This window comes from Myotis myotis, unplaced genomic scaffold, assembly GCF_014108235.1.
Source record: "Myotis myotis isolate mMyoMyo1 unplaced genomic scaffold, mMyoMyo1.p scaffold_m19_p_2, whole genome shotgun sequence".
In the NCBI taxonomy this organism is placed as follows: Eukaryota; Metazoa; Chordata; class Mammalia; order Chiroptera; family Vespertilionidae; genus Myotis; species Myotis myotis.
The window spans coordinates 163,451,540-163,463,209 of record NW_023416324.1 but is presented as its reverse complement, the minus strand read 5'-3'; the positions used below and the strand labels follow the sequence as shown (position 1 = coordinate 163,463,209).

At 41.0% G+C, this 11,670-nt stretch overlaps 1 protein-coding gene across 1 annotated transcript; it reads left to right on the top strand.

The window, feature by feature from the left end:
* Nucleotides 1-6,028: 6,028 nt before the first annotated feature.
* On the top strand, nt 6,029-9,865 carry SMCO1 (single-pass membrane protein with coiled-coil domains 1). The gene is made up of 3 exons (XM_036347127.1): nt 6,029-6,158; nt 8,528-8,677; nt 9,119-9,865. The coding sequence occupies exons 1-3, from the start codon at nt 6,109-6,111 to the stop codon at nt 9,561-9,563; spliced, it is 645 nt and encodes a 214-aa protein (XP_036203020.1). The 5' UTR covers nt 6,029-6,108; the 3' UTR covers nt 9,564-9,865.
* Nucleotides 9,866-11,670: the final 1,805 nt, after the last annotated feature.

Genomic DNA, 11,670 nt, shown 5'->3' with positions numbered 1-11,670 from the left:
GCAGGTGACAAAAGTACCTACTCGAAGCATAAAGTTACCTGTATTTTTCCAACCAGCTGCAAATCCTACAGGTATTTTTGTCATCAATTTAAGAATTGTAATTCTTTTGTGTTGGTGGCTTTATTATTATAAAATGAAACATTTTTTTAGGTGCCCTGTTTGAGATGGCTTCAAAGAAGAAGCAAAGAAAAACGGAAGACAAAAACCGTGAATTTAAAGTTGAATGCACCTACCTATATAGTTTAAGTTTAAAAAATTTGGCTCTCAAAAGAAATTTCAATCGTTGTACTGTTGATATTTGGCTCTGTTGACTAATGAGTTTGCCGACCACTGATCTAGGGATATGCATAGCTCATGGACACAGGCAATAGGGTAGTAAAGACCTGGGAGGGAGGGAGGGATAGACGGAAGCCAGTCCATCCTTGCTGCTTGACACAGTCACTGCAGGAAAGAACATCTGTACAGCATATGTTTCAAGGGACCTGGCGTATATAGCATACTGTTCTTTTTTTTTTTTTTTTTTTTTTTTTTTAAGATGCACTACAAATCTCGAAGTGCCCTCCCCATGCCCACCACCAGATTTATAGGCAAAGATCACAAAGGTATTGATTACATCCCAGGGTTTGGAATGAGGAACCTGGTTCGAAAAAAAGCAGTTTACAGAAGCAGAATTAAGCATGTTAATTATAGTTTTGGGTCTCTGGATCGCTGAGTTGACAGAAACACATTATCTGGGACCGCTGGGTCGACAGGGTAACATTATCTGGAACCCTCGGGTCTTGGGATAATTGTGCTGTCCTGGTTCCCAGGTACAGAGGAATTTGCTTTCTAAAACCAGTAAGATCACAATCAATGGGATATTCACATTACAATCAATAAGGCATTCAATCGAATGGGGTGATTTATACAATTCAGGAAATCAAAATAACTTTTCTATTGTTAAGCCAAACAGCAGGGTTAGAGTTAAACTATAGTTTCTACCTGAGATGGTTGCTACCATACTTCACTTCTTTCTGCCAGAGTGAGGAACAGATGGTTTCCCGCGGCCAGGCTTCTCCTTGACCGCAGTGGTGCCCTTTTGTTGGAGTTTGTTTACTTTGGAGTCTCCGTCAGAGCTGAGTCCCTGTTAGTGCTCCGGGGCCAGCTGCTCCCTGCCTGGTGCGCAGATTCCTTCTCCTTCATCACTCAGGGGATGCGCCTCGTGTAGAGTTGGCCACTCTCTTCCAGTGAAATGTCATCTTGGGGAGCTAGAGGTTCCAGCTCACCAAAGTAGCTGAGTGAGTGACCTTCACAGAACCATGGATTCACTGTAGCCATGCTCATTGCTTTTCCTGAGTGAAGAATTCCTCTTAAAGACCATTCTTTACAAAGCAAGATTGGTCCCATTAATTCTCTTCCAAAAAGAGACTCCACATCTTTTCATGATGACTTAACCCCTGACCCCTTCATGGGGAAATTCTTCCTAATATGTTATCTAGAACAGCTTTACCTACTAGGTCTTGTAGCAAAACCTTTGGTCATTTTCCTGACTGAACTGCAACATTATGGATGGGAATCTGGGGTCTGTCTCCCTTTCCCTGGATTTTCTGAGTTTTACCACAGCCTCTGGCACAGTGCTACACGTAGGGCAATTGATGGTATGCTGGGACCGAAGTAAATGATTGTGTAGTTACTGGGAATGAAGGCTTTTAAAAAATATATTTGTATTGATTTCAGAGAAAAATGGAGAGGGAGAGAGAGATAGAAACATCAATGATGAAGCCGGCTGGTGTGGTTCAGTGGTTGAGCATCGACCTATGAACCAGGAGATCATGGTTCAATTCCCAGTCAAGGCATATGCTTGGGTTTTGGTCTTGATCCTCAGTGGGGCCTCAAGAGGCAGCCAACCAATGATTCTCACCATTGATGTTTCTGTCTCCCTCTCTGCTGGGGTCCAACCCCAGCATGTCCAGGGGTCCCCGAAGGTGTGGACGGAGTCGGCGAAGAAGGAATGACACAGAGGCAGCGTTCAGTTGATCAGCATGGTTGGGTTCTCTTGCCTGGTTCTATTGCCAGGTTCTGTCTCTAGGTTCTTCAGCCAGGTTCTGTCTCTAGGTTCTGTGGCCAGTTTCTGTCCAGGATCTTTTGCCATGTTCTCTCCAGCAAAGTTCTTCTGTCTCTAGGTTCTGTGTAGGTTCTGTGTCTAGGTTCTGTGGCATACTGTTCTTAATATGTTTGCTCCCCTTAGCGCTATGTGCTTTAACCAAGGTCACCTCTCCGAGAAAGGTTGTTTCCCCAGGTAGGGATTTTTCCCTGAAGTTAGGGAGGGGATAAAACCCCTTAACTAAATGCCAGGCAGGTAGTTAATCACTTTAACTACGAACAATCACCCTTAAGCTACATAATCTTTACTCCCTGGAATGGAGATAAGAAACGCCCTAACCTTTGGAATAGAAATTGACAGGATTAAAATCGACTGGTATAAATACAGATGTAAGAAGACAATAAAAGACACACAGAACCTGGCGACCGAACCCGGCTGGAGAACCTAGTGAGAGAACATGGCAAGAGAACCTGGACAGAACCTGGGTGGAGATCCTGGACAGAACCTGGCTATGCTGATCATCTGAATGCTGCCTCCATGTCATTCCTTCTTCGCTGACTCCATTCACACCTTTGGGAACCCCTGGACCTGCTGGGGCTGGACCCCAACAGAGGGAGGGAGGGGATGAGAGGATGGGGGCAACAGGGTAGAGATGGGAGATATCTGTAATACTATCAACAATAAAATATATATTAATAAATAAAATTATTCAATAGATTGATAAGTAGGTAAGCCATATGTAAAGAACTGCTTTCACCAGTTCCTTAATGGAAGCTGCCATAAGAACCCCACTATCTGTGAGTATGTCTATACATCTATAATAAATGTGAAAGTAACACATTTTGGGGTCAATGGCCGATCTTGCTGTAAGTACATGTAAGTCTTAATTTGATGTACACCAGAAGCAGGACCTAAGGAGAGAATTACACATATTTTGTGAGGTTATTCTATTGACGGGGAACGGCACCAGATGTTAGACCTCAGTCCTTGGGTTCAGCTAAGAAAAGAACTCAGGCCCTGGCTGGCTTGGCTCAGTGGATAGAGTGTCAGCCTGCGGACTGAAGGGTCCCAGGTTCAATTCTGGCCAAGGGCACATGCCTGGGTTGCGGGCTTGATCCCCAGTGGGGGGGGGTGGGGGGGGGGAGGGTGTGCAGGAGGCAGCCAATCAATGATTCTCTCTCATCATTGATGTTTCTATCTCTCTCTCCTCCCTTCATCTCTGAAGTCAATAAATACATTTAAAAAAAAAAAAAAAAAAAAAGAACTCAGAGCCAAGGAACTAAAATACAACCAAAGTTTATTTAGAAAGTCACAGAGGTAGCCCTGGCCAGGTAACTCAGTTGGTTAGAGCATTATCCTAATACACCAAAGTTGCTGGTTCAATACCTGGTCAGGGCACATACAAGAATCAACTAATGAATGCATAAATAAGTGGAACAAATGGATGTTTCTCTCTCTTTCTCTCCCTCTCCCTCCCTACCTCCCTCTCAGCTGTGTGGACTCCGGGAAAAAGTTACAGAGGGTTCAGTATTATTAGAGGTTTCACGACATCCACTGGGAGTCTTGGAAAGTAGGATCCTCCACAGATAAGAGGGGGTGGGGGCCCTACTGTATATTATTTTCAGGGTTACAACATAATGACTTGATAAAAAAGTATATATTGAGTTATTATCAACACAATAAATCTAGTTAACATCCATCACCACACAGAACTACCAATATTTTTCTTGTGATGAAAACTTTCAAGAACACTCTTAACAACTTTCAAATATACACTGAGTGGCCAGATTATTATGACCACCTGACGTTTGTAGGCAAATTAGCTATAATTTCGCGCTGAAGTTGCTAGGGGGCCAGACCATTATAAATAGGGAAGCAGGTTGTTTACCACAACAGTAGAAGTGGTTTTTTTTTCTGAAGGTATGGGTAAACAATGCAATTTAACAGCCTTTGAACGTGGGAAATATATATATACACATATAGTACATTATTATTAATTATAGACTTCATGCTGTTCATTACATACCCAAGACTTTTTTATATCTGGAAGTTTGTACTTTCTGGTACATTTCACCCACCTTCACCAAAATGGTAAATTTTATGTTATGTATATTTTATCACAATTAAAAAACAACAACAACATCTCAGAAGCCCCACAGTAGACCTCACATTTCATAGGCCAGAATCTGCCACCTGCCCATTCCCAAACCAATAGAAATAGCAACAATAATAAAATTAATATGATTGGCTTAGTCTAGTTAAGATTCACTCCCCTGTGACTGGGGAGAGGCCCAGGCTTTCCTGAAGCACATGGCTTCCCAGTACTCGAACAAAACTTGGGTTCTGTTAATGAGATAAAAGTAGATGGGGTGGGAGGGTGGGGAGGATGGCTACTTGGTAGGACATGAGACCCTAGCAAGGTTTTTCCCACTGAGGCAAGGAGGGACTTGATTCCCAAAGTTTTCTAAAGATTTATGTGAAGCTTACTGACTCTAACCCCCAGGAGTACAGGGGAGGGAATTAGAATGTTTCTCATATCTGTCACTTTGCCTTTCCACTCTTTGTAATCTACTCCCTCATCACCTCATATCTGACTGTATAGCAGTGTTCTGAGGGACTTGTCTACCTTTGGTTTTATTTCCACTTAGATCTGTCCTAAACACCACTAATTAACTTTACAGAACCTACATCTTACCTATATGTCCTGACTGGGAAACTTCCTACCAGGCTATCTAGAACCATTCATTCTTTTGTAATCCTTGATTTTTTGTCTCCTTACTAATGCTCCTTATGACAAGGGTTTTGGCTTGCTCATCATTGTATTCTCAATACCAGGAATAGTGCTGATCATGCCTAGGTTTTATCCATTCAATTGGTATTTATGGTGAATAAATATTGAACAAGTAAATAAATTATTCAATAAATAAATAAATCCATGACCTTGATTTATCAGTTTAAATGCTGTTTTTCTTTTTCTTACATGAATCTTATGCTGAAGACATACCCACACAATTTTCCCTAACCATTATTTACCTTGCCACCTCTATAATTTTGCCCACACAATTATTCCAGTTTGTAACACCTTTCTCTTTACTTTCTGATAACTAGAGACTTACTTTTCCTTTAAGGCAAAGCCCAAATCCTACTTTCAATGTGAGCGTTTCTGAATTACACAAGGCTTCAGTGACCTGCTCTCATCTATTATTTTCATGGTCTGTACCTATTTAGCACACATTTTATACACATTTTATTTTTTAAATTTTTTTATTGATTTCAGAAACGAAGGGAGAGGGAAAGAGAGATAGAAACATCAATGATGAGAAAGAATCACTGATTGGCTGCCTCCTGCACACCCCACACTGGGGATCGAACCTGCAACCTGGGAATGTGTCCTAACTGGGAATCAAACAGCAACCTGTGTGCACAGGAGGACACTCAACCAACTGAGCCATACCAGCCAGGGCCACATTTTTAAAGTAAAGTCCTATCTCCCCAAGTAGAGTTTGAATCCCTTAAATTCTGGAATCCTGTTTTATGCCTGTTTTTATTTCCAATACCTAACCTAATACTAGAAGCTCTCAATAAATGGTCTGGGGCTTTCTTTAAACCTAATTTAGATGACAACTGAATAATGTTAAAATTTGAGTTATATTTCCATCAAACTTACTCCTAGTATATGCCTACCTTTGTGTATCCATATATACATTTACCAGAACATACTTACTAGAACCACAATTACATCTGGTTTTTGTGCTTTGTTGATGTACTACAGCTCATTTTTCAGAGGCAAACATCATAGTGAATTCCAGGACACCTGCGTCCACACGATCATTTCTTTGAAACTATATTTGGATGTACAAGCTATTAAAAGCTTCTTGTACTGAGTGACCTTTCAGGAAGAATTCAGACCTAATACTCACGCTGGTGCTGCCTGTTGCTGAGTGGAAGACAGCAGGAAATCCTGGATTCAAACCTCTATTGGGTTTTTGTTTTGCTTTTGTTTCCTTTCATTTTGCCTTAAGAAGATGAACAATGAAACTGCAACCCTGATATCCTTGAAAGAGACGATGAAAAGGTTGCTAAGGGCTACAGGGAGGGAGCAAGTATAGGCCTTCTTTACTGGGAAGGTGGGTTAAAGAAGTATAAGGATTAAAAATAGGAAAAGAACTATAGACGTGCCAATTAGACTTCTATGTCTGTCAAAGTGGTTTAAGTCTTCCAGGTTAAAAGAAATATGTAAGTTAATAATAAAGAAAAATGTACTCCCAGGTACAAGAATTCCATTAAATTAGTGCATGTGCTATATGGTAGGTAAAAAGAAATGAAATGTGGTTTCTGCTCTGAAGGTACTCACTGCCTGTAGGGATAACAAAAGTATTCAAAAATACTTAAAATTTATTGTGATTGGCCATATAATGGTCATGTTCCAAAAGGCTATGAAGAGAGGATCAATTAATTTTGTCTTTTATTCTAGGAAAAGGAATTCTTCACAGAGAACATTTAAGCTAGATCTTAAAGTGTGAGTAGGAGTTTATAAGAAAAATATGGACGGGAACTCTAGACTGGAGAAGCAGTACATGTAAGCCATATAAGCCTGGAATCGCATACCATATTCGGTCAGCAGCTAGATGTCTCCATGATTGGTGGCTAGGCTGTGAGAGGAGTGGCAAAAGATGGGAGCACAGGGTCAAGGATTTTATGTTTCCTGCTGAGGAGATACAGCTTGGATCTAACAGTATCACTGGGCAAGTCAGGGTGGCATAAAAAGTTGAAGGACATGATCAGAAGTGTGTTTCAGGAGCATATTTCTGGAGGATGGGTTGGACGTTGCAGAAATTGATAGCAGGGATCCAGCTAGGTTGCTGTAATCCTAGGTCTCTCTTCCTCTCCCTCACTTCCCCCTCTCTAAAAAAAAAAAAAAAAAAAAATGTACAAGAAAAAGACTCTGAACCCCTCACTCCAAGAGCGTACAATTTTGTTCATGAAAAACAAACTCAAAATAAAGCAGTAGGTGGGAGTAACAGGTGATAGAGGTAATCCTTGTGAGAATAAAGTATGAAGGAAATCTTCAGGAAGACAGTCTGGGGATTCAAGCAGGCAGTGGACTTTGAGCTTATCCTTAAAGGAAGGATAGTATTTAAACAGAATAGGGTAGAGAAAGCAGTCTTATTAAATACTGGTTCCAGCACTAGCTAACTATATGACATTAGGTCTCAATCTTTTTAAAAAATATATTTTCATTGATTTCAGAGAAGAAGAAGAGGGAGAGAGAGATAGAAACATCAATGATGAGAAAGAATCATCGATCAGCTGCCTCCTGCACGCCCCCCACTGGGGATCGAGCCTGCAACCTGAGCATGTGCCTTGACTGGGAATCGAACTGTGACTGCCTGGTTCAGAGGTCGACATTCAACTACTGAGCCACACTGGCCAGGGAGGTCTCAATCTTTTTGATATTTAATATCTTTATCTGTAAAATAGTAGAAATGACGATTTCACTTCTTATTGTGGTTGTGAAACTCAAAGTAATGCTTGTATAAAATACTATTTTTTTCTTTTTTAAAAAAGATATGTTTTTATTGATTTTAGAGAGAGAAGAATGGAGAGAGAGAAACATTGATCGGCTGCCCCTACTGCCCACCACCAGGTATTGAGCCCCCAACCAAGGCATGTGCCCTGATCGGGAATTGAACCAGCGACCCCTTGGTGCATGGGACAAGGCTCAACCAACTGAGCTACTCCAGCCAAGGGCTGTATAAAATACTTTTAAAATATATATATATTGCCCTAACCAGTTTGGCTCAGTGGATAGAGCGTTGGCCTGCAGAGTGAAAAGTCCCAGGTTTGAGTCCGGTCAAGGGCATGTACCTTGGTTGCGGGCACATCCCCAGTAGGGGGTGTGCAGGAGGCAGCTAGTCGATGTTTCTCTCTCATCGATGTTTCTAACTATCCCTCTCCCTTCCTCTCCGTAAAAAATCAATAAAATATAAAAATAAAATAAAATAAAAAATATATATATTTTATTGATTTTTTACAGAAAGGAAGGGAGAGGGATAGAGAGAGAAACATGGATCAGCTGCCTCCTACACACCTCCTACTGGGGATGTGCCCGCAACCAAGGTACATGCCCTTGACCGGAATCAAACCTGGGACTCTTCAGTCCACAGGCTGACACTCTAGCCACTGAGCCAAACTGGTCAGGACTATAAAATACTTTTTAAAGTATAAAGTACAATACAAAGATAAAACACGACAAATGAACTCAAGTAGACAATTCAGAAGTTTGGCAATATAAGGAATGCAAGAACTAGGATGATGGATAGAGAGAATGGCAAATAGCTACCCAACTTTGGTAGTGGTTGTAAATAATACATTCTCATCTTAGGCAACACCTTAATTTTGTTCCCTGACTTGAACCAACCCCCTAATTCTTTTATCCTATAGAGTAGACCACAAACTCCAAGCTTTAGAAGCACAGTTTAAAGAACTGGACTTCACCAAGGATAATCTGACACAGAAATTTGAACATCATAGCAAAATGCTGGCAAGCCAGGCAGCCCAAAATGAGCTGTGGACAGCAGTTCTGGCACTCAAGTGAGTATCCAATGAGAAATCAAGTGGAATTTTGTGGCATTGTGAGAATGGCATTCTAAAATTGAACTTCTTAATGTGGTTCCAGCAATGGATTGTGAAGAAACCACATATTCTTAGGTTCATTTATTCCAAAAATATTAATTTGAGTACCTGTTTATATGCCAGGCACTGCAGTACTCATCAACAGTTTCTTGCTTGCCAAAATCTTACTAACACAGAGATGGATAATATAACTCCTCTGCCATTGAGAAACTTATAGTATGGGTGGCTGGGGAACTTAGGTATCCAGTTTAGCACAGGTCTTATTTCTAAAGTGTTTCCTAAAATACAACAGCTGGTTCTCCTAGTGGGTTTGCACTTCTTGGAGCTATCCTAATAGAACTTATTTATATTTGAACATAAAGTATTCTACTGCTTTAGAAGCTCTCCCCTTCTTTGTAGGTTCACTTCAATGGAATTAAATATTATATACAGCTATGTCGTGGAAGTACTCATCTGCTTGCACACTCATGTGCTTGAGAAGCTGCCAGACCTGGTGAGAAGTCTTCCTACCTTAGCCTCCGTCCTTAGAAGAAAAGTCAAGAACAAGCGCATTAGAGTTGTATGGGAATCTGTCCTGGAGGAGTGTGGGCTGCAAGAAAGAGATACCACAGCACTTTGTACCTTCTTTATTGCACATGGTAACAAGGCAGAACACTACAGTGCCAAAGTGAGACAGATGTACATCAGGGATGTCACTTTCATGATCACCAACATGGTAAAGAACCAGGCTCTGCAGAATGCTTTGCTGATGGCTGTCCAGCTCATTGAGAAGGGGAAAGCAGTGACAGCCCCTGGAGAGCAAAAGTCATCCCTAAAAGAGTTGATGCCAATTGTCAAAAACTAGCCTTTTCCCTTATGACATAGCAATTCCACTCCCAGTAATTTATCTTGCAAATGGGGAAAAAATATGTATGTACAATTTTGCTATGGACTTACGGTATTTTTATTATAGCAAAAGTTGGGAGAGTATTAGAGAAATTATGATAAATTGATACAATGGATATTTCTGTATAGTCATACAAAAGAATGAAGAAGCTCTTTGGGTTTGGTTCAATAAATAGAGCATCTGCCTGTGGACTGAAGGGTCCCAGGTTTGATTCTGGCCAAGGGCACATGCCTAGGTTGTGGGCTCGATCCCCAGTAGGGGGCGTGCAGGAGATAGCCAATCAGTGATTCTCATCATTGATGTTTCTTCCTCTCTCTCCCTCTCCCTTCCTCTCTGAAATCAATAAAAATATATTTTAAAAGTAAAAATAAAATATGTATTTCCAAAGTGTATTGTTAAATGGAAAAAGGGACAAACACATATGTATATATACACATACATAAGCTAATATATCCATAAACTTTATAAACTTCTTCTGGAGAGATACATAAGAATGTGAGAACATTGGTTGTCTTAAGGAAGAAAACTACGAAGCTAGCGGGTCAAAAATAGGAGGAAATCTTGTTAATGCATATATACATTTTGAATTTTGAACCATGTAAATGTATTATCTATTAAAAGACAAAACAATAAAAATCCCTTATATTATATATTGATGTACATTTTCTCTCTAGTACAGTATCACAGTTATTTATACTAGAAAGGGAACTCATACACATTGATCCTATATCTATGATATTTATTGAACACCAAATGCCATGTGCTAGGTGCTGCAACAAAAACATTTAAAAATGTGGGTCCTGCCCTAGCCGGTTTGGCTCAGTGGATGGAGTGTCGGCCTCCAGACCAAAGGGTCCCAGGTTCAATTCTGGTCAAGGGCACATACCTTGGTTTCAAACTCCTACCCAGTCTGGGCCCTGGTCAGGGTTTGCAACCAATCGATGTGTTTCTCTCACATCAATGTTTCTCTCTGTCTTTCCCTCTCTCTTCCATTCTCTATAAAAATCAATGGAAAAATATCCTTGGGTGAGGATTAACAACAACAACAACAAAAAATGTGGGTCCTGTCCTCCAGGTAAATGTTAAATGCTGATACTTTTCTTGGGAGGTACAAATTCAGGACAGTGAGAATCCAGTAACACTCTGGAAGGATGCTAGGTAGAGAAAGATAAGTAATACAAGGTGATATGTTACCTTGCTGGCCCCTCTTTGAAAATGAGCCACAAGAGATACAGCAGGTTGCTTGGCAGATATATCCGCTCAATCTGGACCTTCTCCAAAAACACCGTTTGAAGGAACCATGCCTTGGAAAAAAGAAAATTTCTGTTTTCAATTGGCCAAAGTTTGCTCCATGGGAGTGAAACCCCATACTTCCAGGATGCATTATCTAAGCCCTCCCAGCAGCCACAGGACAGTCAGAGCCTGCATTGTTCAGTGCAGTGTTTCACAGGAGTTCAAAAGTGGCAGGAGGAGACAGAGATTTCAACAATGTCCCTCAGGCAGACCTAGGGACAAGGCCAAGGAAATCTGAAGAAGCATATAAAATATATCCATTACAGACGATTTCTAAAAATAGAAATCAAAATGCAAGAATTAAAAAATTTATTGATTTTTAGAGAGAGGAAGGAAAAGAAAAACATTGATCTGTTATTCTACTTATTTATGCATTCATTGGTTGATTAATATGTGTGCCCTGAACAGGGTTGAACATATAACCTTGGCATATGGAGTCAATGTTCTAACCCAGTGGTCGGCAAACTGCGGCTCGCGAGCCACATGTGGCTCTTTGGCCCCTTGAGTGTGGCTCTTCCACAAAATACCACGTGTGGGCGCGCACATACAGTGCGATTGAAACTTCGTGGCCCATGCGCAGAAGTTGGTATTTTGTGGAAGAGCCACACTCAAGGGGCCAAAGAGCCACATGTGGCTCGCGAGCCGCAGTTTGCTGACCACTGTTCTAACCACCTGACTACCCAGCCAGGGCTCAAAATGCACGTCCTCCTCCTATGTGTTTTAAGGGTGGAAATCTTAGGGAGGTCCCAAGGGAGGATTTCAATAGAATATT

Bases quoted from the DNA above. Each gene is read 5' to 3' on its own strand.
- SMCO1 (XM_036347127.1), top strand. From the start codon at position 6,109: ATGAACAATGAAACTGCAACCCTGATATCCTTGAAAGAGACGATGAAA. The intron at 6,159-8,527 runs GTTGCTAAGGGC...TTTATCCTATAG, and splicing joins TTGAAAGAGACGATGAAAAG to AGTAGACCACAAACTCCAAG. The intron at 8,678-9,118 runs GTGAGTATCCAA...CCTTCTTTGTAG, and splicing joins ACAGCAGTTCTGGCACTCAA to GTTCACTTCAATGGAATTAA.